The following is a 27,208-nucleotide window of genomic DNA, read 5'->3' as shown; positions in this document are numbered from 1 at the left end:
GATATAGATAGATATTGTTCTACTAACAACAAATTACACTTTTTTTTAGAAAAATTAAAAGGCAGAAAAACAAGTTTTAACATCTATTGTTAAAAGCACCTCAAAAGACACAAATTCTTCATAAAAGCATACAAAACAAAAAGCATTAATCATACTTACGGTTTTTAAACAACCAGATACAAAGAACAAAAAATAATCACAAAAATAACTTCAAAAAGTCAAAACGGGAACGTAAAAGCAGCTCTCTGTGTCTTGTCCATGCAGGGTACAGCCCCACATTTCTAACTGGCCTTTGCTGCCTTTTTTGTTTGTTTTTTTTCATTATTATTTTATCTTATTCTTCACAGAACAAGGCACAATATGAAGAGAACCCCAGATTTTAACCCTGTTTTCTATGGATGTTTAAAGTGTAGGTTTCCACAATGTACGTTCAATAAGACCACCGAGCTACCTGCCTCTCCCATGCTTTAATTCCATCACCACTACCGCCACTGATGCCTTGGAAAGTGCATATTTTTGTGGGTAATTACTGTTTTACACCACAAATGGATGTAAATGGAATTTTGTAACACTCTATTGATCCCTCTGGGGCAAATTAGCCTTTTTTTTCTTTCGCCTGCCGCCTGCCCCTGGAGAATAGGGGGCTATAGAGGGAAGGGGTGTAGATAAAAGCTCATCACTGCAGCAGAGACAAGTGCAGCGTTCTGCCAAATGAGCCTCAGCAAGTGTGGACTATCTTTACTACAACACTCAGGACACTTTTCTTTATCTGAAACTGTAAAGAGTAGAAAAAATACTCTTTTTTTTTTAGGTGAATCGCAAACGATGACAAATGGAATCAATAAGGCTTTGGGGAGAAAATGAGCTGAAATAGCATTTTCTTCCAACCAGGCATTCTTATTATTTTTACACCAGGCAGAAATGTGTTATTTTATTCTGTCAAGATGTATAAAAAATAATAACACTTAAATGAGAGGCATCCAAATGCAAAAAGAGAATCGTTTCCCAGCACAACCTGGCTTGATTTTGGAAAACTGAAACATTCTTTGTTGAACTTGGAAAACTTTGATTCCAGATCTCTGAATTCCTTCAGTGATTCAAACACTGTACTTTCAGGTCTCTTTGCACTTTCAGAAAGCCACTGAGCCAATCAAAACTTTAATATATCTGAGAGAAAATGAACGCAAAGGTTGTGTTCTTGTGCCAAAGCCAGAACACCTGAGACAGAAACATTTGTACTGATGGGTTCTGTGGGTCGTTGCCAAGTGGAGCCTTCTTGCTAAATTCACCAAAATCATTTGCTTATCAAGCCCACCTTCACTCTGGATCACGACCGTGACTTAAAAAAAAGAATCAACCTGAATTTAGATTTAAAAAATACTTTTTTAAAGTGAAGGTAAAAATGTGTTCTACATCATATTTTTTACATTAAACGATGACATAAAAGACTATTTCATACATGTCTAGAACCATTTTGTTTAGAAACCAAACCAACATTTCAGCCATTTTTACCATGTTTTTAAACCTTTGTCTCACTTGATCCTGATCCTGACAGCATTCAACTTTGACTGTGGTCTGAAATGATCATGAAAAAAGAAGAAATGAAGGAACAGACTAACAAGAGCACTCCATACGACACATTATACACCCATCGACAAACTATTAGACAGCAGTACAGAAATCTATAGCAATATCCCATATAAGCAAAAACCATGTATAGCACTTGACGTTGATTGGTGATCCTGACCTTGAAGCTGGAATGATGAAAAGTGTACATGGCACTCCTTGTAGTGATGATGCATACGTGTATGGTTTTGTTAAATTATCTTGAGTGGATCACAAGTTATGGGCGGATAAAGAGAACATTTACAAAGAATATTCCATAATATGTCCGCCTTTCGACGGGTGTATGAAGAACAAAGCTACAGTTCTTTCTGGGGAAACATTTGTCAAGCTGAATAAATTAAAGTTCTGCTGTCTTTCATGCCAGAGTTTCATATATTATGAAATTACAAAGTTGTAGCCTTTGACAATGTTATGCACAAAAGTGTTAGACATGACTCTTAGCTACCACAACAGATTTTATGTCAATATCTTTAAAACCGACTGATCTTTTTTTTGTGGTTGACTCCAAAAGTCTCATTTAAATTGGTTGAGTGGTTCTTGAGATGTTTTGCTAAGAAAGAAAGAAACACAGACACAAGCAAAAGCGTTGTCGCCTGCCTTTAACTTTTAGTTGTAGGCAGGGCCGATGTAAAGCTCATGATCTGAGACCAGACAATAATTACTGTTATTACCATTTAAAAAGTTAATAAACTTAACCCATAATTCTGTGAAGTTTGAAATGTCTTAGTTTGTTTCTGAAACTGAATGAATGCATTCTACCACAACCGTATAATGATGCACATCAAAATAAACACATTTTAAAATCAGTAATGTTTAGCATTACTCATTGGCAAATTATTATTTCTTTATGAGGTTTATGACCATAGAGCTAATTAATGCTGCCAGGAATCTGCATGGCCAGGCACTCTCCCTCACCTGCCACCTGACTTACATGCACATGCACATTAGGCTGATTGGTAACTCTAAATTGTCTCCTGGTGTGTGTGAGAAAGTGAATGGTTGTTTGTCTCTATGCGTCCCTGTGATGGACTGGAGACCTGTCCAGGGTGTAACCTGCCTCTCGCACAGCGACTGCTCTGCTGGACATGGACACCAGTGACACTCGCGACCCGAAAAGGAAGAAGCGGGTAAAGATAATGGATGGATGGATGGATGGATGAGGGCTTATCCTCAGTAATGAGTGTGTTGCTTCAGTCTATCATGGTGAAAAAAGACTTGAACCAAAAGGCAAAGTTCTGGATATACTGGTCTGTCTTAGCTCCAACCTTCACCTTTGGTCTTCAGTTTTGGATCATGACCAAAAGAATGAGCTGTCTTTGTAAGGTGGTCAGGATCAGCCTTAGAGATAGGGGCCGGAGCATCGTCATCCATGGGGGAGCTTGGAGTAGAGCCGCTGATCCACTGCATTGAAAAGAGTCAGTTGCGGAGGTTCGGGTATCTGAACAAGATGCCTCCTGGATGTCTCCCTTCAGACATTATCTGGGTACGTCACACTGTGAAGAGACCCCAGGGCAGATCTAAAACTTGCTGGAGCAATTATATATCCTCTCTGGCCTGGGAATACCTCGGGGTCCCCCAGGAGGAGCTGGAGGACATTGCTGGGGAGAGGGAGATCTGGGTTTCTCTTTTGGACTTGCCTCTGTGACCCGACCACAGATAAATGGTGTAAGATGGAGATGGATAAATTTATGTCTTGGCACCATTTTTCTTACACTACAGTTCCTACTACAGTGTTAAGAACAAAAATCCTATCAAGGATAGTGAACGCAAGGACAAAAAGTTGCTCAACTCTTCATTTGAAACTTCACTCAAATCTACTTACAGAAGGAAATAATTTAATAATCTGGACTTGGTGTGAAAGTAAGAAGGCCTCTGATTACAGTCACCTCCGTGTCCAATCACGGCGTGATTAACTGACAGTCTGATTAAAACCAGCTGCTGCTGATTGGAATAACCTGTCATTTTAATCAAAACAATCTCATACAACAGCAGTTGTTGGCTGCTGTTTCGTAGAAATCACCCACTGTTGGGTTGCAATTACCTTCCTGATTATTCACCAGAAGCATTCTTATCCAAACATCTGGGGGCTTTTTAAAGATTAAAGACCGCTTGTAGTTTCCGTTTAACACGAAGGGACACTGAAATATTCATATGTCTGTTATAATATTTATGTCAAATACTTATTTTAACTGGATTGATTTGCTCACTGTTGGCTGTCTCTCTCCTGTCTTGTGTAACGTGTAATTGTCTTTATTTCAGGTTGTGCTAAATATGATTAAAGACCCATTTTCTTAATGTTTTCAGTTTGATGCGCACAAACCGGCGACTTGTACTTTGTCCAGCGGTGATCTCATAAATTCTTCTCTTGGGGTTTAAGAAATTGCCAATAAATCAATTTATGTGTTTTAGTGGCATATTAAGGTGCATTTGCTAAAGTGGGTGGCATCAGACGGAGTGGACTCCAGCTGTTCAGTATTTGCAACAAGACTCAAAATGCATCATGAAGCCGTTCCTTGACATTATGGTTATTGCACACCAGGGTACATTATCTTTCCATTACATCAGGCAGTTTGATGGAGTTGTACTCTCAGGGCACTTCTAATTTCTAGCGGTACGTCTGGGATTTTTTTATAAGTGCTGCTACCCCTTTGCTGATGCCGGCTGATTATGTTTCACATCAAATCAGCAGCGTTGGTTCATTTGGGTCTGATTCATGCCATACATTGCACCGATTTTGGTGCAGGAACAGTTCACCAGTTGAGTCTCAATTTAATTGGGTTTATCCACAGACGTGTTTTTATGTTCTCCTCAGGGTGTTTTCTTTTTCCGCGTCCTCGCAAACGAAAAAGCCAAAAAAAATAATAAATAAATAAATACACATTACATCTTCAATAAATGGTTAAATCTATGACAAACATCATTCCATCATTGAACTAGTTTTTCTTTTGCGAGTCAAAGTCATTTTTGGTCTGACATTGCCAAGTCCTGTAAGAATAGTAATTGGATTTCCAGCATAAACGAAAATCTCCTTTCTCTCCCAGCTCTGCTTTGGTAATTGAGGTTAAATGAAATGGTCAGCCATCCAATAAACCCTCACTGGGTGTTCACGGGTGGGTGTGTGCAGGATAAAGACATCTGCTTTTCATTTTTGTGTAAAAACTTACCAATATCAAAATGTTGAAACAGGTGTTGGTCAATTAGTACTTCAGGAAACTGCACCGTTTCATTTTGTACTTAATTGCTGAAGCTTTGTAACAATCAAGTACAATAACTGCACGCATCCATTTAAGGTAACTCACTGCTGTAACTGGTTACGACTAATTGTTGATGGGCTTTGAGTCTCCAAAATGTTCTTTATACCAATTGAACAGATTCCTAAATTCCTCCTGTAACCAAGAGGCTTGCAATATTATCATCTGAATTCTGAACATGTTCCAAACATTTGTGTGACAGATTTTCTTTCAAGATACTCACAGAAGTGTTGCAGATGTCTCAAATACTTCTCATTTTGGTTTTCATAAACTCTAAAAGCTGGTGAAGTACAATGCACATCAAACAAACAAAGACCTTAACGAACCCCTATTGTGAGGATTGATAGGGCAATCTGCATATGTATCTAACTAGAGCTGCATTTTGACACCTGCATGGTATCCATCCTTAAAACAGAAAACACCCGGGGCTACAGCCCTGATTGTTCAGGTCCCAAAACCACATTGATGCTACATAAGAGATCTAAAAAATCTAGTCCAAATGAGCCTATCTTCATTCAAAAGTGTACACCGGTAGATTAAATTATAAACATGGGGACAGCTGCCATGTTGGGTACAAAGCAAATCCAGTTTGGGCAACCAAATAATTTGCACGGCTTAGAATACAATTTTACAATCCATGCACATAAAAAAGTTGTACTAAATAAAGGTGACTAAACATGGCCACATAGCTCGTTGGTTGCTATGTTGCAACTACAGCTATTTTCTTGCACTTTGGGTGTCATTGACTAGTTTCCACCAGTCTACCACTACTGTATGCACACATCCCTGCATTCAATAATACCCATATTATTATAGGCACCAGCTCCATGCTTGCTCTTCACAGGATCAAGCTGTGCCTTATTTAAAAAACAACAATATTATTGACTATATTTATGATTGCAGACACCAGTATTATATTCCTATTTTGAGAAACTGCTCTGTTGTGGTGTATAAAATATATGTGGCAGGTTATGGATGGATGATGGATGGACATACAGTACAAAATGATGTGTATTATTTTGCATCGATTCATTTTGTTTATTAATGCTGGCAGATGGATAAGAATCCATCTTCTTTTTCCATCAAAAATAGAAACTTCTATTCCTGTAATGGCTGATTCATGGTGAACAAAATACACAAACAAGGCACAGACTCAACATGTTGCCAGTAGAAAACTCAGACCAAACACAAACTAGCTTTTAACATATGAGCTCAACGCATAATTTTACTATCTGCACACTTACGTGTTTTTTATTTATTTATTTATTTATGATCCAGACTTATTCAGAAAACTATATATTATTAAAACAGCTTCTAATCTGCTTTTCTTTAAGATCAGCTACCAAGGTGAGTACAAAGCAGACGAAAATGGATATGATGAGACCTTTGACAGACAGCTTGCTTTTGTACCTTAAGTGTCTGGGTACAAAGTGACCAATGCTGCAAATGTATGATTCAAAAAAATAACCTGGAGTCGTGGAAAAGAGTTAAAATAACAAGCGGTATGAGCAGAAATAAGCTGACAAAGCTTTGTAAGCTCAATCATCCAGGTAGAGAACAACAAAAAAGGTTAAATCATGTCATCTGGACCAGTTTCTTTAAGTGAGAAACGTTTCGTCTCCCATTCAGAAGACTGTCAGTCTGTGGTCTGCCGACCAGATCTGTCCCATAGGTAGCCTTCACTGCTGTGTTTCAAGCCAACCTCCTGTTGGAATCTCAGAAGAATGCTTTGCACACATGCAAAAGGACACATCCATCCAAAACAATCAATCATCATGTATAACGATCAAATATTTTAGGTCAGATTGCCAACTTGCTACTCACAGAGTACCTAAGAACCAGTACCTAGGTAGTACCAGGCTAAGGGACAGATCTGGCTGGCAGGCCGCAGATGGGAGATGAAACGTTTCTTACTTAAAGAAAATGGTCCAGATGACATGACTGAACCTTTGTTGTTGATATGTAAAGCGTTTACTTTGTGTACAAACTGACCAGACATCTTCTGCGTCCACATCGCACTCTGCCCCGAACTGACAAATGTCACAGGTGGACGTCTCCTTCTGCCCGTTCTCCGCTGAACCCTCTCCTCCTAAAAGTGACAGACAAAAAAAACAAAAACAAAACATGTGATCTGAGTTCAATTAAAAGAGATTCTGACTTCCGCGCAGCGATTCACCAAGATTAATTCTGAACAACAGGTTCATCAAAAAGCCCCGTGGCAGTGCATCTCCAGAGACAACACAAAGCCATGGACGACTGAAGTGCATTTACATTTCTGCCATATCCCAACCAAAACCCTCCTGAAGCCCCCTCCTTCATCTGTTCACCCTTTTCTCCCTCGTCTATCCCTCACAACTCCCCGCTGATCTTTCCCTGAGTCCCTCTTTTATTTCACCGTGCTGATTTTCTCGTGCTGCGAGCGCGGCGGCGGCTCCTCGGCGGTGGCGTGGTGACTGGCGTCAGACTTATTGCGGCTTAGGGACCTCGCAGGTGCATATCGCACCTCGTGAGGGGTCGACGGGGAGAAGAAAGGAGGAATAAAAAGCAATCTGGCCAATCTCAAATTGCATTCTCCAACCACAGAGGACTCTTCCAGAGCCTTTTGCTACTCCCCCTCCCTCCACCACCCCCCCTCGGCCCTCTTCTCTATTAGACAAGCTCTATTTTTAAACTTGCCAGGGCCCATGAGGACAACTTTGTAAAAGAAGATGAAGAGGTGGAACTTGGCATCATTTCCCCATGTCTTTAATATCCCCAACCACGGCCACCATGCATTGCTCCCTCGTGTCACGTTTTTCATTTTCCCTTCTGCAACTTTTTGTTATTTCCTGCGATCCCCTGTGGCACGTTGGACTGGACTGGGAAGAACTCTGGTTTTGTGGTTCAACGTAATTTCCCACTTTCAGGCTTAAATTCAGTCAAACGCTTTATTTTCAGGTCAAAGTCGGTGGTTTTCTTTCTTTGAGTGTTGAATATATTCAGCAAACTGTTTGGATTTCTTTGCTTATGAGTGTTTCCAGCAGCTTCTAATCATCTCTTCAGAGTTCAGAACCTCTACTCGTTTAAGAGGGAACAGTTCTTTTTTAATGGCCTGTTTGCTGCTGGTGTTTTCTCGTTTTCTTCAGTTTGAAGCCATGTTGGATGTTGCAGGTGTTAGAGAGCAGCCACAGCAGCGCGGCAGCGTTTCGTCCTCCGGTCATGCAGAACGATGAACGTTTTGTACTCCCAGCTCTACATGCAGGTCACAGAACCGGAGAGATTACACCACGTAAAGGAGCATTACCGCAAAGCTAATCAGTGGAGCTTGAAGGTCAAATCTTCCAGCATTTTTTAGCATACATGTTCATCTACTCTATTTAAAAGTAATAATAAAAAAAAAATTAAAATATGAATGTAAAGAGCCCATAACCTAAACTACTAGTTATTAATAGATGTAATTCCTGTCATTGTATGCGTTTCTTTAATGCTAATCGTCTAAATATTAAATCAGTTTAACATTACAGCTGTTAAACAGTTAATTTCATTAAGAAATGTATTTTTAAAGATTATAAAGGGGCAGGGGGAGGGAGAAGGGCAGAGGTTAGAGAAGGTGAGCTCATGATTGGAAGGTTGCTGGTTTGATCCCCTGTACAGACAACTTCAAAATGTGGGTGGGAAAGGTGCAGCACCCACACCTGCCTCCACCCTCGTTTGCCCCACTCTGGGCCCTTATGCAAGGCCCTGAACCCCCACCATCAACTCCCCCGCGCGCCATAGATAGCAGCTCTCTGCTCCACACAGAGGGCTGTGGCAGCTCAGTGGTCTGTGGTTGCGTCATGAACGGCATCGTGTGAGTTAGTTCACTGCTTTTACTCCTGAAGAATGGAGCAACCGAAAGAAAAAATAATACATATTTTTGGAAGATTATTATGTTTTTAACAATGTTCAGTCAGGTCAGGAGCCACCAAGATCGAGAACTCAGGTCGAAGAAGTCCTTTGGATGAAGGATGAAACGTCTCGGCTTAAAAAAAGAAACCGTCCAGTTGACTTGACTGAACACTGTTGGATTTTATGCCTGGATTATTGAGCATGAACTTTGATGACTATTATGTTTTGCTTTTCCATAGAAAGTTTTGTAATTTTATTAAAATAACACATCAAAACACCATGTCGCGCGTCATTGGACTTTATTTTAACCAAGAAAATCTCTTTTAAAAGTCCTAATTTTTATAAAAGATATAATGCAAGTCATCATACGTTGACCGAAAAGCACTTGTTGACTCCTATAAGAACCTTGAACCTTAAAATGAATAATAATAATAAAACAAAACAATAGAAATTAAATAACTCACCAAATATTTGGGTGTATTTGTTGATTCTAATATCAAGTTCGAGAAGCATTATTTGAGTTTCAAAGAAGCCTTTTTTGAAATCTAAAATATTGGTTTGCTCATTTAAAAAAGAGAGTCATGCTTTTGACTACATTGTGATTGTTGGAATGGTTTGTCACCGTTAGTTGGACCTGCTTCTCGTGACTGCAGCTGATTCAGAGCCCTGCAGCTCAGTTTCAACATGAACAAGGAAACAATGAACACATTTCTTCTGGGCTGGCTTCATGATGGGATCCTTGTTAGTTTGAGGATTTAAAAGTTGAATAGTTGACACATCTAAGGCACTGAACGGACAAGCTCCTGAGTATTTGTCTGACCTCCGGCAGCTTTATGTTCTCTCCAGATCTCTTAGGTCTAATGATCGTTTGCTTTTAGTCATCCTGCGGTTCAGACTGGTGCAGAGGTGATCGGGCCGTTCCTGTTGTAGACAGGTTGTAGATTTATAATCATCAGCTTTTAACTCGGTGTGGGAGTAGAAATGTTTCCACCACTGTAATGCTTTTTATTCTTTGTGCCTTTGTATTATCTACTCAAAATTAGATTTACAGCACTTTGGTTGAAAGCGGTTGGTTTTAAATGTGCTTTAATGATATATTTTTTTTGTAAGCATGCATCAGACAATAATGCAATGGTCTCACATTTTTAGGCAACAAAATAAATCTTTGCGTCTCTGTGGAATTAATTAAAAAATGCAGGTGTTTCGCACGCGGAGTAACAGACTCTTGAAAACATAATGCTTATTCTGACTGTGATGTAGCGACACTTTTTCAAGATGTTGCCAAATTAGAAAAAAAAAAGTTTAACAACTGGTAGGATTTTTGAACACATACTGATCTATTTAGGAATCAATATAAATTTAGAAATTTAAATAAAAAAATGTATATATATATATCATATTGATCTATAACAAAAAGTTACTTGAGGGAGTTTCTTTATCCCTTCACAAAATTGGCACTTTTGGTTTTGGTAAACAACAAATAAAGTCCAGTTTAAATACTGTGACATGATGGGAAGAAATACTCAGGACGAAAAGACAAACGTACCCTTATTAGCAATAATGAGGCCAAACATCTAAGCTCTGTTTATGACAGTTATATATTTGTAGAGAACAAAGTCTGTGACGACGGGAAGCTGAAGTTCAAAATGTCCACATTGGGCTTTAAAGATTTAATATTGGTCTCGTTGGATTGTGCACGGTCTGGATCCATGAAAATCACAGAGAACTGCGTGTCTTCGGGTTAACGTTTGAAGCTGTGGGACTTATTGAAGCTAATTTAATGAATTCGTTCAGATAAAAAGGTGTTTTTCATGAGCACAGCACAGTGCAGTTTGAATATTTACAACAAATCAACACAAATGTCCCCGTGCATACATTCAGAATTAGTCAGTGCTGAAAATAAAGGATTTTTACAAAAATATTGTTCTGCAGAGTTGTTGGCACAACATATGGAGAAGAAATTCGTTGGTTTAGCCTCTGCACGGACAGAGGTTCTCAACATGAATGCACATGACACCTTAAATACAGCTTTGGGCCCAGATGTGGAAGTTATAGGACAGAGACATCAGGTCCTGGACCGGTGCATTGATCCAGAATGATAACAACAACAGCTGCTGCTCTCAGTGCACCATGCTGGTCAAAAACCTGTATCTCTGCCTGGTAAACCCGGTCCAAATCAAGTTACTCAACCAATAAATAATGCTGATAATCAATTATTTTCACTGTTTGAGTTGAGTATAATTTCCTCCATAAGAAATATTGACATTAAATCCTCAACAAAAGGACTTTATTCCCTTTTATTTCCTTTACTGTTTTGTTTCACTGTACATCACAGATGCTTATAATTATTAGTGCAACACATACACAATGAATATATAATTATATGAATATTTATAGGCTTTAAACCACTTGTTTGAACAAAATAAATTATAAAACCATAACCATTAGTAAAAACTTTGATTAAAACATTTAAAGGACGATAATCTATTGGAGACACTATTGAACTACAGTACTGCATGAAATCTATAATCAAAAAGCTCCACAGCTGCAATAACCAGCTGAAGAACATGAACTACACATTAATTAACATCTAAACAGAAAGTAAAAGCTAATGCAATCTACTTCTTAGTCATTGCAGTGGGTAAAAATCATGCAAAGTCACAACATTTTTGTTTTGTTTTGAAGGAACAGAAGCTGCGTCTCATTTCTTCCATGCTCTTGTTTCTGGTTCTTCTGGGTGTGAATTTTCGGTCACTGTAGCTTGGAGGGAGCTATCAAGGTCTTTTCCAGTTGCTCAGGCTTACCTCTACAGTAGGTATGTGCTGGCTCTTTGAACATGAAATTATTACATGTCAAATTATCAGCCCTGTTGTTGCTCCTTCTTGAAGAAGAGGTCAAGAACTTGTTGAGCCGTAAATTCTTTGTGACTCGTAATCACTGAAAGAGCAGTAAGGATTTATAGACCTCTTTTAATTTCCTCTTCTGACTGGTCGATTTCTCTACTTTTCCAAGACTGATCTCGACATCCAATTACAGTGTTGAGACCGAGTTAAAGCTGCTGCGAACTTATGTAACCCATGTTTTATAATTCATGGCGATCCCCGTTTCGAGATTCCTTCATAACATATCAGACACAAACAGACGTTGCTTGTTTCTGTGGCAACCTGGGCAAAAGCAACCAGACTGAGGTCAACTCTGGTGAAACTTTAGGTTAGGTACGTTAGGTTTATTTGTCATATGCAGATCAGCACAAAGCCAACAATGCAATGAAATGCTCAGGATGAGAAGAACCATCTAGACTTGCCAAGAAACTACAAGAAATATCAAAGCATGCACAGAAATATAAAAAAGAAGGCGCCAAAAGTGGAAAAACATCTACAGGAGCATGGTTCTATTAGCAAAGTGGTTCTGTTGACAGTGAGGTTCTGCTAGCAACATGGTCCCGTCAGAACCCTGGTACCCTTAGCAGTGAGTTTTTTTTAAGCAGCACCATTAGCAGTGTGTTTCTGTTAGTGGCATGGTCTTGTTAGCAGCATTAGCAGGTTCTGCTAGCAGCATAATGATGATAATGACCACGACAACTGCTCTCCCAGACTGCCCTCCAGAACTGGGTCCAGCAGATACAGAACATTCAGGCTTCCCCACGGAACTGAACTGTTCCGTAGAGTTCGGTTTGTGCAGGCAGATGGAGGATCATTGAGACGGCCGCGATGACGGGCCGGAGCCTGAGCCAGAGGGTGGAAGGAGGCCGGGAACTGAACTATGATGGCAAGGCAGTGCCACACAAAGCTCCATAAGTGCGTTGCAGTCATACTAGAGCAGTCATTTCTAACCCGAACCCAGAACCCAGCCCCGCCTGACCCAGGCCATAATAATGTGCTTAATGTGCAGGCTGGGTCAGTATTGGGTTTTTGATTGCGTCAGCGGACGCACGCGGCTGACAATCCAATTATATGATAACATGGCTTGCCATACTGTCACCAGCCATACGCAGCCATTTGACCGTGCGCTGACTGGCCTTGAAAGAGGTAAAAAGTTCAGTTAAGTTTCAGATGGACTACGGCCAGCGACCCATCAGCCCAAATGGACGTTCATACGCTGCACCCACCGGACGCGTGCGGCCAATGACCCAAACAGGTGAGATCACAAAATATCCGACATGTCAGACAGAGCAGGGTCCGTGTCTGAATAATGCAGAATGCAGGCAGAAGCAGGGATTTAATGCATTTTGACGCCCATGAAAGGACAAATACCCCCTCAGCTCTGATCTTCTGCCCCCTTTACTCAGTCGCGCATGTCCGCCGACCGTTAACAATATATTGTTATATATTGCGCATTGTTTTTGTACCATTAATGCTTAGTGCATTCTTAGTCTTGGGTATTCTCAGTTTTAGTGAATGTAGTATTTTAGTTCATGACTCGGATCTTACTAACGTTTTTCTTTACGATTTGTGTTTTTGTTGGATATAACTGGGACCCTGTGCACATAGTTTCATTCCACCTCATGTACCACATGTGATGGGAAATGACAATAAAAATCCTTGTATCCTTGTATAAGTAGTCAAAGCTTATTTTTTTTTTCTCTCGGGCTTGGAAATGTAATTACTGTTAATTCGTCGGGTTGGGTGGGGTTCGGAAATTATGGCTACGGGCCAGGGTTGGGGCCGGGTCAAATTTTTTTGGCCCGAATGCAACTCTAGGTCATACCCATAGTGTGAGTGTGCAGTGGAGGTGCAAAAAAAGTTTAAAACGAAAGCAACAAGAGCAAAAAAAGATTGAAGTGGAGCTCCTGTCTGTGCTACCATTCTGCAGCGCATGTGACGCCAGATACGTTTAAGGTTCCTCCTGAACTCTGACACAAGGTGCAAACTAATAGGACTCTGGGAGTTTTAAAATCTCTTAAGCCAGGATCTCATTGGCTGCAGTGGGAGGCTGCTATTTTGCAAACAAGAGTTTTGCAAGCACGTAAAAATAGGCGGTGATTTTCTGAAATGGTCTGGGCATAAAGCAGCTACGTAGTTTGGTGTTCACTTGGTCCTGAATATTCAATTCTGCGAGACTGCAAACGAAAATTTGCCCATTTTTATCACATTAAGTCATCATCTGGTTGCTAACAGTCACCCAGTGAGATACTGACGTCAATCAAACATGGTTAAATCAGGAAGTGTGAACTGATTACCGAGCCAACTGCAAACGTGTGTTGTAGCCAAAGAAAACGATGTGGGGGCACAGAAATTAGCGTCAGAAGAGCAGGAAGCTGTGCAGTGTACAGCAGCGAGCCGATTGTCCTCCTTTAAACTGTCGTCTTTCTTACGCTCTGTGCTCTAATAAAACCTTTTATTTCAAAGTCCATGGTAAACAAAGCATCTTTTGATATAATTATGTTGTAAATCTATAGTCTGTTTTAAGTATTTTGCTCCCTTGAGACATTTAAATATGAATATAAAACACTTTCACCATAAATAAATAACTTTATGACCAGTAAACTCGTCTGTTTTCTTTAAAAAGTCAGCAAAGCTTTTCTTTAAACGGAAGCATCGTGTTAAAAATGCATCTTTCAAGGATCAAACAAAGCAATTTCATTATACATGGTAAGTACTTGTCCCACAGCAGTTTATGCACTGGGACTGCAACTGATTGAATTACCACTCTCAGCTCTGTGACCACTGACATGGATGTGATTTCCCTCATTGCTACATGCCCCGTATGTTCTGCTGTGAGGAATTCTCACACGTGCCACATCAATTTTCGGGTCTTGCAGGCAAGCCCGCCTTTCCCGGTCTCTTTGTACGCCGTCAAGCAATCAGCTTCACGAAAAGACTCGTGGGCAGGCAAGCATGTAAGCTCTCCCACGACTTGGCTCTCCCACATTAGGAGCAGGAGAGGGAGGTCAAAGAGACTGTCTGCTCAAATTTCCTACACGTGTGCATGAACATGCACAAATCACAGGCCAACACTGTCTCCATTTCTTCTTGCTGCCATCCTTTCCTTCCTTACAGCACAGTCAACACGTATTTTATACACACTCACGCACACTTTTTATTTGACCAGATCCCCATTTGCAGCACTGCAGGCTCAATTACCAAAGGCAGCTGGGGTTGGACGGCGTTCTCTACTCCTCAAATCCTTGATAGTCTCATGTAGCACTAACTCAACATCTCCCTTGTTTCTGTGTCTGCTAATCCCAGGGATCAGGAGACACGGCTGGGTAATGACTGAAATGATTAGCCTTTCTACTTCTCCCTCAATCACCCCCCGCCAGCTCCTACATCACCCAATATCGATCCACGCCTGGACCGGAGCGGTCAGCTGGGCTCGTTCTCTGGTAAAATCTTTGTCTCACTTACCTAGAACAAATCCCCTCTTTCAGAGTGTTGCTTTTGTTTCAGCCAGCTCTGTTTCATTGAACGTACTGTAGGTGAGGCGTTCATGTAACTAACTTTTCAGTGAAGACCAAAGAAAATAACATCAAACTAAAATTTACAGAAGTCTAGAATTTAATGACTGTGCAGAATAAAAACAATGGTTAAAGTGAAATGTCGCTGGATATGAAATAAAAAATTGTAAAAATTAAAGGCCTAGAGTTCCTTAAAGACATACATTTAGTTTTAAAATAGGATCAACTTATGTTAAAAAATGAGTTGTAACCAGTGGTGTAGTCTACATTTTTGTAGTGGATATACTGTGCTTAGAAACCAATGTACACAGTTTAGTACAACGTAATCGTCAATTTATTTTGAGTTTTAAGCATATTGAACATTTGTATATTTCTCTGATCCTTATATTTGAATAAATGTACAACAAATTTTGTACAACAGTTTACTTTGTATTAAAAACATGTTCAAGTCCAAAAGTTGTTTAGTTTAGATGTCCATTTAGTGATCACTTTTAGTTGTTTTTTTTGTTGCTAACAAACAAGATCGCAACAATGCTAAAAACTCAAGCAAAGGATAAAGATAAAAATATAGTGTGAATGCTTATTGAAGAAAAAGTTGATGAAAATCAGCTGAAATTAGCTAAAACGATGCTGAAAAATAGCTGAAATGGAAGAACAAACCTAAGTTAGCAGAAGAAAGCAGAAATAACATTTAGTTGCTAAATTAGGTTTATATAAGCAGAAGTTTGCACAAAATTAGAAAATTAGCTAAAAAAGCTGAAATATGAAGAAAAAAGATGAAGCTGAAACTAGCTGAAAAGGCAGAAAGAATAAACTACCAGAAGGAAGTGGGAGGAGCTGAAATGACCTAAAAAATGTGGAATTAGCTGACAAAGCTTAATTTAGCACAAACAAGCTAAAAAGTAGCTGAAATAGCAGAAAATGCTGAAACTAGCATAAAAAAGCTGAAAGGAGTAAATCAAGCAGAAATTAGCAGTAAGAAGTTAATAATAATAATAATAATAATAATAATAATAATAATAATAATAACAATAATAATAATATTGTGTTGTCATCATTTTATGTTCCTATACAATGGTGAAATTGGCTCTCTGTATTTAACCTATCCACCACCAGGTGGAGCAGTGGGCAGTTACTGAAGGTGCCAGGGGAGCATTTGGGGATAGGGTGTGCTACTCAGAGACACCACGAGATGAGAAATGACTGGGGATCGAACCTGGGACTTTTGGGTCCCGAATCGGCTGCCCTCCCTCTACCCCAGCTGAAGGAAGCAAAACTGTGCACAAAAAAGTGGAACTCATCTCAAAAAAGCCAAAATTAGCACCCCCCCCCAAAAAAAACCAACAAAAAAAAACAGCTTAAAGTAGCTTAAAAAGTCGAAAGAAGCTTAAATTAGAAGGAAGTAGAGAGAACACATGTTTGTAGATTTATTGTTTTTTTCTCGTTTTTTTGGGCGGCGGGGGGGGGGGGGGGGGGTGTATAAATGAGTGGAAAAAAACCCCCAAAAAACGTGAAATTAGCTGGACAAGCCTAAATTAGAATAAAAACAGCCATATATGGTCGTAGCTGAAAGAGTAAAAAAAAAAAAAAAAAGCTGGAGACTTTCAGAAATATGCTGAAAGGAGCATCACAAGCTGAAATTAGCAGGATGAAGTTAGAAGCACAAACATGTCATAGTTAGCAGAAAACATCTGAACAAACAGCTGAAATTAGCTGAAAGTAGCTGAATAAAGTTTAAATTTGCACAAGGAAGCTGAAAGAAACGGAACCAGAAGAAAATGTGAAAGGCGCAGTAAAATCTTGTAAACAGATCTAAAGATTTTAAGGATGTAAAATGAGCTCAATTCATTTTCTATGATGAAAAAAATGGTAGAAAAGGCTAAATATTTCAAATTGCACCAATACCAAAAGTCATAGTACCCTTCTTCAGCGTTTTTATATATGATTTGTTGAAATGGCTTGAAAACTGTGGTACAAGAATTGTGTCGCAAAACATACAGAAAAACAGATCACAATAGTGTGAATGCTTCATAAGCGTTCACACTATTGTGATCTGGGTTATAAAGAGCATCCTTCATCCTCAAACTGGCTCTCTGAGCTTGGTTTTTCATCCTCACACAGAAACCGAAATCACAACTTTTCTACAACTTCTGCATTTAAACCCGCATCTCTTCTGGTCCTGCTTGCTCTGCATTTACAAACCTGGCATAAACAAAAAGAAAATGTTTTCTGCAGGAGGGAGAGCTGGCAACAAGCTCAGAGCTCATTTAACTGCAGCAGCTGGCTCAGTTGTTCTGCTGAGAGCAAGCGTCGGTCGATTGGTTTAGCTCCTGGAACTTGTGAAATGCAACCTGGGATGGCCACTTTTCACAGCAAACTAGACAGATATCTGTGATGACACAGCAAGAAACCTCAGAGAATAAGTACTGGGTAAAGTGCATCTGATGTGTAGCAATTAATTTATGTTTCCTGGGAAAGTTGCTGCATCACATGCAAGGCGAATCTTTATGCACCAACAGAGATTTGCATTTCTGTTCATCTGTCCGTGCATGTTGCGAGCATGATAACTTGAAAATTAAGTGAGGTACCGACTTCCATTTTGGTGTGCGGCAACATCGAGGTGTAACGAAATGTTCCTATGAAAAATGTTGCCACGTCAAAATCCTGTTTTTGAAAACAGGATTGTATGTCAAGTCCAAGATGGCTGCCACGATACATGTATGTAAACGGTCCATCTCTATCATTTGAGGAAACTATGCTTTCTAATTTTCACATTACTCAAAGAGTACTACCGGGCCACCCCCTGGCTCCACCATTGTGCCTGCTGGTGGATAAAATTGTTCCTTCAACTCGCCAGGATCTGTGGCTCTGTGCCGCCTCAGATGAGCATGGAAAAAAAAAAAACCTATCTCCTTACACACACTGTAACTTCTACCCACTTGAAGATCTTGCACCAAAAACGTTCAGGTTTACGTACATTCCCAGAATAAACACTCATCTCAAAAACTGAACGCATTTATCGTAATTTTTGCTGTATAAGTTAGTTTTTTTGCATAAATTATCATGCCTGTGACTTATACAGAGAAGCGACTTATGTTTTTCCCCCCATATTTATAAACCAATTTTTGGCGGAGATCTGACTAATTTATTCTGACAAGGAAAATATTGAACACTACCATTTTCAGCCACTAGAGGACCCTCGACTTATATGGCAAGCCAAGTGTCTCATTAATACGTAAAAGTGGCTATTAATGAAACACTTGGCTTGCCATACAGAGCCACCTTCATCTCTCTCTGGAACTCCTGGAGCAAACGTCAAATCAGCTGCATTTTGCCGCGTCACCCAGATGAAACGCAGCTGATTTGACCATTAAAGTGCATTTATTAAGGAAAAGTTCAACTGAGACACTCCTTTATTATAATGTCGAGCAAACGAATAATTGTTTTTAGGTGGTTGTCTTGTTAAATTTCAAAGAAATGCACAGCGAGTCGTACCTCTGCGCACTCTCGCAACTGTAGTGGACTAGGCCTACGTCGAAACCCAGTCTAAGGTCAAAACTCTTGACCTTAAGAACCTTGTGGGACAGGAACTGTCATTTCATGTATTTGAATACATAGATACAGGTTCACCCATCCTGAGACTTTCTTTCTTGAAGATTCAAGTGAAAAGAACACTCTCTTTTTATTATCATTACTATCTTACAAATGTTGATAATCAAAGTGTCTTAGTTCAAACCATTTTAGATGTTGCAGTGAACTAATCAATTTTATTAACTGAGTAATGATTTTTATTCTCATGTTAAAAGCTGTTGCAGAGTAATTATGCATTTTTCTGATTTCTGCTTTTGAATGAGCAAGTGTGTGCGTTTACAAGGTTACAGTCAAACGAAAAACAAGTTGTTATGTTAAAACTGTCATGTTTTAGAATCCTCTCAGACGTAAATAGAGATGTTTTGCACCTGTTTCTTGGACGCGCCAAAACAGAACCCTCTCGGTCTGTGAGAACATTTCTGAGCTGTCCCATAACAATTCTCGCTGTCTCTAACCTCTTACGTCACAAAAACACACCCCTTCTGGTCGTTTCTGACCAATGAAAAATCCCAAAAAGTGAACCGGGAAAGAGTCTTTAAAATGTCAGTACTTCCTGGTCTATACAGACTCACAGGTACTCAGAGTGACTTACGACTCACGGAGTTACAGAGTTCACGGAGTTGGAGAGTTGTCAGACTTCTAGAGTTCTGGAGTTCTGATGGAGTGCTGTTGGAGTTCCTGACATGACAACAAAGCTCTTCCGAGTTCCATGGGATTATAACATTTTCCACTGAGGTGAATGTGTGTCGAACAGAGCCTCGCCACTACTTCTGACGGGCTACAGCCAATCTAAGGAGACGCTGGACCGGTAGCGTTAACGGAACACCATATCTGCTGATTATCATCAGAAAGGTAATGGGTCAAGCTTCCTACCAAGCGTACCGAGGCGAGCTGGGCTTCTGATGGAGAGTGTCGGTTCTGGTGACCATTCAATTTCCCTCAAACCCCTTCCTTTACTCCCTCTAAACTTCTTTCCATCTTTAAACTTTCTATCAAGTAGAAATTCTCCCAGATATTTAGAAATGTCTGTGTAAAGTGCTTATTCACATCCGTGTGGGTAAAAGATCATAGTTGTACAGTTTTATAAATGTCTTTGGTGCAGCAACGGAAAAATCATGGCCGTATGATTTTTCCTGATTGATTGCTTATATTGTTATTTTCATAATTTGCCAAATTAATGTAAATGTTTGATGTTAAATTTGATTCTGTAAATAAATGACCGCATTCATTTTGATGGGTCAAATTTAAATGACGTCTCACTTTGCATTTCCTTAAATTCAGTGCACGTTTTATTCAGTCCAGAAAAATGAGGAACCCGCGTTAAATGATGAATACATCCCAGCATCTGTTCATCTACACAACAGCGAAGCAGCTTTTGAAATGCAGCTGATTTGACCATTAAATGCGTTTTTTTTTTAAGGGAAAGTTCAGCTGAGACAAACCTTTGCTATAATTTTGAGCAAACAAACAATTGTTTTTAAGTATTAATCTTGTTAAATTCTTGTTAAAGTCCGCGGCCGCCATTTGGCAGCCAATCAATATTTGGCACAACACCGGCTCACATTTCCAGGTTGTCAGCTGTGACACATAATAGATGTGACTTATACAACAAAGCGATGTTTTTATGTTTTTTTCACTTTATTAATTATATTTGGACTGATGCGGCTTATAAGGCGGCAAATACGGTACTTTTTAAATCTCGCAGCGACGAGGGACATCGTCCAACTGTTTGTTTAGCCCTTGTTTTTGAAGAGATCTCAGTGTATTTCTATGTGGGGATGACCCATTTTAATGGGGAAGCTACTATGACAAAAGAAAACTCTTGTGCAGAATAGGTCAACATCACATGAAAACAGTGGCAACTTCCTGCAAAAATTGCTTCTCATAACAACAAGACAATCACAAACTTTCCCTCTGGTTTTCTTGTAAAATCCCCTAACAAAGCTGTTAGAATAAAATGAGGGACACGCTAAACAATATTTCAAGGACAGTTTTAATGCTGCAGCTGATTGCTGTATTTTTAAATGCACTTTGAGGGTATGCTTTAATAGAGCAACCCCTCAGGCATCCTTTTTGTGAAATATTACTTTGAGATGAAGAAACGCACCAAATGTTAAACCTCAAAAAAAGATGCAAACAATGATATGCCTGAAAGAAGGTGTTTGTCAAAAACTGTCAGGCCAGGAGGGAGACAAGTGAAGAGGCCATAATGAGTTCTCTGAATTCAGTGTGCAGGTTTCATGGGCTGGGCTGGGAGACGCCACTGCAGGGATGATTCACCTGTCACTGCTTTATGGATGCTGAAAAAACTCCCATCACATCCCAGTTTGTGCTTGCCTGACAGTATATAGGGGGAATAAATGGGGAAAGGCTCTGCAGTCCTAAAAAACAAAAAAAAAAAACAAGAACAAAACAAAAAACAACCAAACAAACAAAAACTTGAGCTCAACAGCTCAGATTGCTGTGACAACGGTGGTGACTGTAATGACAAAATCAACCAGCTCAGTCTCAATCCATTCCAAATGTCCCAGTTCCCAGCCAGCTCAACCTGACAGAGGCGAAGTCATTTTGCAGAAGAGAATGAAGGACAAATTGCAGTGTCCAGATGTGCCAAGCTGATATAGATCCATTGATACCAAAGGCTGTAAACAGCTGCCAAAAGCACCACCATTAACTATTGATTGGACTGGACTGAATCTTCTTTTGTTTCATGCGTTGCTGTTGCACTCTCTTTCTTCTTTGTGCTTTGTTTTAGCTCAGAACTGTATATTCTTCCCCACGTGTTGGGCACACAATTACTCGTACTGTACGGCCCCGTGGAGTCTCTGTCTTTGTGGACACATCTGTGAAATCAGAACGAGTTTAAGAGAGAGCTGAGATAAAGAATCGTTCAGCTGAGCGAGCACGCAGAGGGGGGAACAAGAGTCCATTTCTCCCAACAAACACACACTTTTCACGGACAAAGACACACACCCAAACACAGACGGGGGGAGATTTAGGGCACGCTAGTGTGCTACCATCATACCAATGATAAATGGAGCCCACACACCCCTGGAAAACAGAGCAGGACCACTTCGACCTTGGTTGCAAACACACTGGGGAGGGACATAAGGGAGGGCTGAGGGATGAGAGAAAGACGCAGGCCAATACATCCCACATACGGCTGCTAGAAAAACAGTCAGCGTAAACCCCACGTGGCTGAATCAACCTTCAGAAAGGTTTTAACTCGAGTCTCATTCAGCTTCCTCGGAGTGTGTTGCTAATTTATTTGGCTCAAACAGAATCGTGTGATTTCCAAGCGCTGCAATGGTCTAATGTGACATTATGTAATTGAAGAGGTTTGCGCATGGGCTGTCAAACTGACACACTCAGTTACTGATTTATGACAGGACTGGTTTGGTGTAAATTAACTCACATAGAGGCTGTTCATTCAAAACAATAGCACAGCGAAACAAACCTTAAACAATCTCCTGTTTGCCCTGTTGATGAATGAGGTTGACGAAATATCAAGTGTAACCTTCCTGACTGTGCATGGTCATTAAAATGCACTGCTTTTGGCCAAATGTACACAATAAATTACCACTTATAAATATACTCAGTCGCATGGAGTGTTTTGGAGGACTTGTACACAAGCAGCTAAACAAAATTGTTTCTCCTGGCAGGTGTGATAAATCTTCCCAAAGCTGCTCTGTTCCAGTAAAAAGGACATGCGATCCATGAAAGGTGATACAGGAAGCAATGAACATGAGCCGAAGAGCTGATAATGGCCCGGCATGATGATACAGAATCTGTCCCACAGCATTCGTGGAGCAACTGGTGCACACAGTTTGAACTCTGACTCATCTCCGATGTAATCTCGCAGTGGTGTGGGGAGCTCCATTAAAACTGGACCATGCTGACAATTAAACTTTGAGGCCCATCAATCAAAATGATATTATCAACGGGCCAATGCTCTGACAGGCCGAGCCGGGCCAGAGCACAGAAGACAGCCAAATAATCCATAAACATAATGGGCATCAATATTAAAAAAGATGACAGATGAGACAAGTGACAAAGGCAAGGATTCAATTTCAATTCTCTCTCTCTTATTTATTTATTTCTTTTTTGGCTGCTAGGGGGCCGTATCGCTTCCACAAAGTCATTTGTCAGCCATGAGGCCAATGAGGAGAAGCCGAGCTCGTCCAACATGTGAGCCAACGGCAGTTGTTCCGGTGACGCAGATGACAAAATGAATCAGGCTCGGTACAATAATGACTGCGCTATAAGTAATGATACCATCAAACGCTTTTGTGAGCGCTGGCACAGAAATGTGTTGCGTGCGGTGGCTAACAATGACTTAACATAAAACCCACAAGTTTTAGGTTTTACTATTCATAATCCTAATTTTGACAAAGTTGAGAGGTGTTGCAAAACATAAATAAAGACAGGAAAGCTTTCGTTCTCACTGTGGAGCTCCTCTTCTAACAACAGTGTGTAAATGTGTAGGATCAGAGGAGACCAGTTGCTGGACTTTTGGAGGGAAACGTTCCATTATTGTCTGAGCTGGATTTGTTGGAGCATGTGTTGGTCTAAAACAGGGGCGTTCAATCCTGGTCCTCGAAGACCTCTTTCCTGCACGTTTTACATATTTCTCTGCTCCAGCACACCTGGTTTCAATGACTGGGTGATGAACTTCTGCAGAAGTTGCAGAAGTCTGAATCAGGTGTGTTGTAAGGAAACAAGTAAAACATGCAGATATTATTGTCCCTCAAGGACAGAATTGGACACCCTTGGTATAAAACCTGTACATACTTTTCTGCATTGATGGTACCTGTAAGCTGTCTAAAATATAGGCCTTAATGCATCCCCATACCATCAGAGAGGCAGGCTTTTGAACTTTGTGCTGACAACAGGCTAAATAATCTCTTCTTTTTAGGATGTATGAATTCCATGGTTTCCAAAAAGCAGAATCAGATCTGTTGTTAATGCAGTGGCCCCTGAGGGCCCATCGTTCACGGCCATTCAATACCTTTCAGCCGGGTCCTTTGAGCTCAGCAATTTTTACAGATTCTTGAAATGTTTTGATATTATACAAGAACGTAAAACAAATAAAGCATACTTAATGCTTTCTTATGTTTTGTATTTTTATAGATCACTTAGACTTGGTCATTTTAAAAGTAACTTGCATGCTGAAAAAGTGTGGGCACCCCTGCTGTAGACATTAAAGTTTACCAGATTTTATTAGAGGAACATTATTCTGAAATTGTTCAACTGTTTTCGGTGCAGGTTGTTGCAAACTGCTGAACCCCGGTACATCTTTACTTCAGATAGTACCAGTCTCAACAAAATGCTATTCAAAACTCTGCCTCTTACTAACCTGTTAAATTAACCTACTTTTATTATTTTATTTGTACAAAACGCATTTTCAGCTGTTATTTGTTGTTTTACAGCCTTTGGTTGACCCAACTGTTTTTGGGGATTTTCTTTTGCCACCAAATTGAAAATTACCTTTATTTTCATTGTACAAATCCTAATTTCTCAAACCCCGGTCCAGGGGCCTTTCTGGGCGGAGTTTGCATGTTCTCTCTGTGCATGCGTGGGTTTTCTCCGGGTACTCTGGTTTCCTCCCACAGACCAAAAACATGCATGTTAGGCTGATTGGTAACTCTAAATTGTCCCTAGGTGTGAGTGAGAGTGTGAATGTTTGTTTGTCTCTATGTAGCCCTGTGATGGACTTGTGACCCGTCCAGGGTGTACCCCGCCCCTCGCACAGTGATTGCTGGACATGGGCACCAGCAACCCCGGTGACCCAAAATGGAATAAGCGGGTAAAGATAATGGATGGATGGATGAAATCCTAATTTCAGCATTCGATACATTTACTCTGTACAATCTAGGTTTTTGAACTTTGAAAATCATTCTTTCTTTTATTTACATTTTACTCAACTTCCCAGCTTTTTCACATTTGAGTTCTTGTTTTTCATTCCATTCACAACCGGGTAAAGTGCATTTCTAACTGAGTCAGTTCATTTTACTGAGAGGAAAGTCCCAATTTTAGTTTCAATCCATTTAAATGACCGAGCAGCCAAGACTAATTTTCTTCCCGGCAAACTAATCAGAAAATTTAAAGTTTTTTTATTCTCAGGCTCGTTTGAGAAATAAGTAGACGCTGACATCTCAGTCAGAACAGATTGATTGGTAATGTCTTTATTTATCCCTGCAAGGCAAAACAAAACATGCAGCAGAGCAGTCTGATGCTGTCGGGCTACACCGAGTGCTTTTATCTGCAATAAATTCAGCGTTGCCAAGATTGACTTGACGACACCATAACTCAGGTCGTGTCCTCACATGGGTGGATTTACAATCGGCTGACTCCCATGTTTCAGCACATTCCAATCAGAAATGACAGCTATCAATGGGGGATTTAATTCACATACGAACACATGATCCTATCATTTATAAAAGAGTGAGAACGATTCATGAAGACCAAGAAAAGAAGAATATATACTATATATATACTTCTGTTACAAATAAAGTCCAGTTGTTTTTGTATTGAACGCTTTTTGAATATATACTCTAGTTTTAATGTGGATATCTATGATATTACAGCAGTTATTCTAGAGTTAGCACTAAAAACAAAATATTCAGTAGTTGGATTTTGTTTGCATGTAACATTTTGTTCATATAAAATGCAACAAAAATGGATTGAATTCGGAATTTCTGCAATGCAATGGAAATCAAACCAGACGTTCAAATCATTGCATTGTTTCTTTATATGGTTTTAAACATTTTGTACATCCAGCCCAAACTTCTTCTACCTTTGTAACTGGAAAAAAAGCAGCTTCTATCGAAAGGTAATCCATAAAATAAGGTTCCTTGGTAAACTGAGCTTCTCTGAATGGATTAGAAAGAGCAATCATGGCCCCCAAACATAATTTCTTCCTGCTTCTTATCCTGAGAGGATAAAAACCGACCATCTTCTCTCACCTAACAGCTCAGTGGCTGGAACTTAAAGAATTGGCAGACACACTGTGCTCAGGAAAGGGCCAGTGTGCTGCTTTGAAAACTTAAAAATATATATATTTTCCAACTTGTATATGTCAGTGGACACATATATAAAATTCTAGATAAACGTTCTTTATGATGATGCATAATCAACATGATAAAAAAAAAGCATTGTGGCTTTCTTTGTGGATTTCCTCTGTGTTTTTCTCGCCGGTGTTCTAGTTGTGCCCAACAGAAAAAAATGGATTACGGCTACAGCTCAACATCTAACGGACTATGACGGACTGAGTACTGATTTTCACAGAAATCAAGCACACTGTGCAGATTCCCAACAATACAAACTATTATTCTGTATTTAACTAAACACATAATTTCATAAAAAATAAGGTTCCAGGGCTTAATTTGAGCTGGATCCTGCCGGAACAGGATCCGGGAACTCCCGTATTTTTGGCAGGGTGCGTTACGGAAACTGTTCACTTGGATCCGGTAACTCTCAGGTTTACCATTAATAAAGTTATGAACAATTTGACTGCATCAAACGAATAAAACTTGTGATATGTAAACTGAAAAGAATTATATAAACACTATTTTAAACGCAACAGCCATTTACGAGCTGCTTGAACCGTGAAGCGTGGCGGTGGGGAGGGGGCGCTGTTGTTGTTGCTCTCCAAAATAGTTCTTGAATCAAGTGTTTACAAATGTAGGTAAACGTAGATGTTTAACAACCTGTTAACATACACCAAAATGCAGGAAATGGCATCTAATTTATTCAAAAAATTCATTGGGAGGACCCACTGACACCCCCTCCCACCACCACCAGATCTAAAGTCTTTTTAGCTAAAAGTAAATTCTACAACACGTGTTTTATTTTATTATTTTGTCTTATTAGTACCTGCTTGTATTCCACCACAATCCGATGCTATAATTGCACCTCCACAGCCACATAAGCAGCAGGATGTCCCACCCTGATGGAAGATTCAGCAGCAGGAGGTTTTAAATAGAGGCAGTGCTGAATATCTTTTCTCAAATTGCCAGAGACATTCTGGACTGGGCGTTCACCAACATCAGGGACTGGTACAACGTTTCACTAGACCTCCCTCTTGGACAGTCTGTTCACCCCTTAGAGTTTCTCACACCAGCAGAGGCGAGTCGTGAGCCACCGACTGAACTGTTAAAATGTGGCCAGAGGATGCTGCTGCACAACTCCAGGCCTGCTTTGACTGCACACACAGGGGTGTGTTAGCCAGAGCAGCCATCCGCTCTCTGGTCCAGAGCTAACACTCGAGGAATAACCAGCCACAGCACTTTTCTACATAAACAGATGTGCAGAAAATGTCACAGTGGTCAAATACATAAAGATGTATGCAGACTAGAAACAGTGGAGGAACAAAGAAGTACAGAAATCTGCTGAATGAGCAAAATAAAGCTTTCAAATCTGGTGCCTTCTCAGTCTTTCCAAAGATAACATAAAGAAAAGGATTAAATATTTATAT

General features: G+C 40.0%; 1 protein-coding gene across 1 annotated transcript in view; it reads right to left on the bottom strand.

The window, feature by feature from the left end:
* Positions 1–27,208, bottom strand: part of tmeff2a (transmembrane protein with EGF-like and two follistatin-like domains 2a) — a 183,216-nt gene that overhangs the window by 29,507 nt on the left and 126,501 nt on the right. The window contains exon 5 of the mRNA XM_037686847.1: positions 6,870–6,966. Coding sequence (XP_037542775.1) covers positions 6,870–6,966 — 97 coding nt within the window. The remainder of the gene's footprint in view (positions 1–6,869; positions 6,967–27,208) is intronic.

The sequence above is a fragment of the Nematolebias whitei genome, chromosome 13 (assembly GCF_014905685.2).
Source record: "Nematolebias whitei isolate Nwh7 chromosome 13, NemWhi1, whole genome shotgun sequence".
NCBI lineage: Eukaryota > Metazoa > Chordata > Actinopteri > Cyprinodontiformes > Rivulidae > Nematolebias > Nematolebias whitei.
This window is presented reverse-complemented; position numbering and strand designations above follow the sequence as displayed.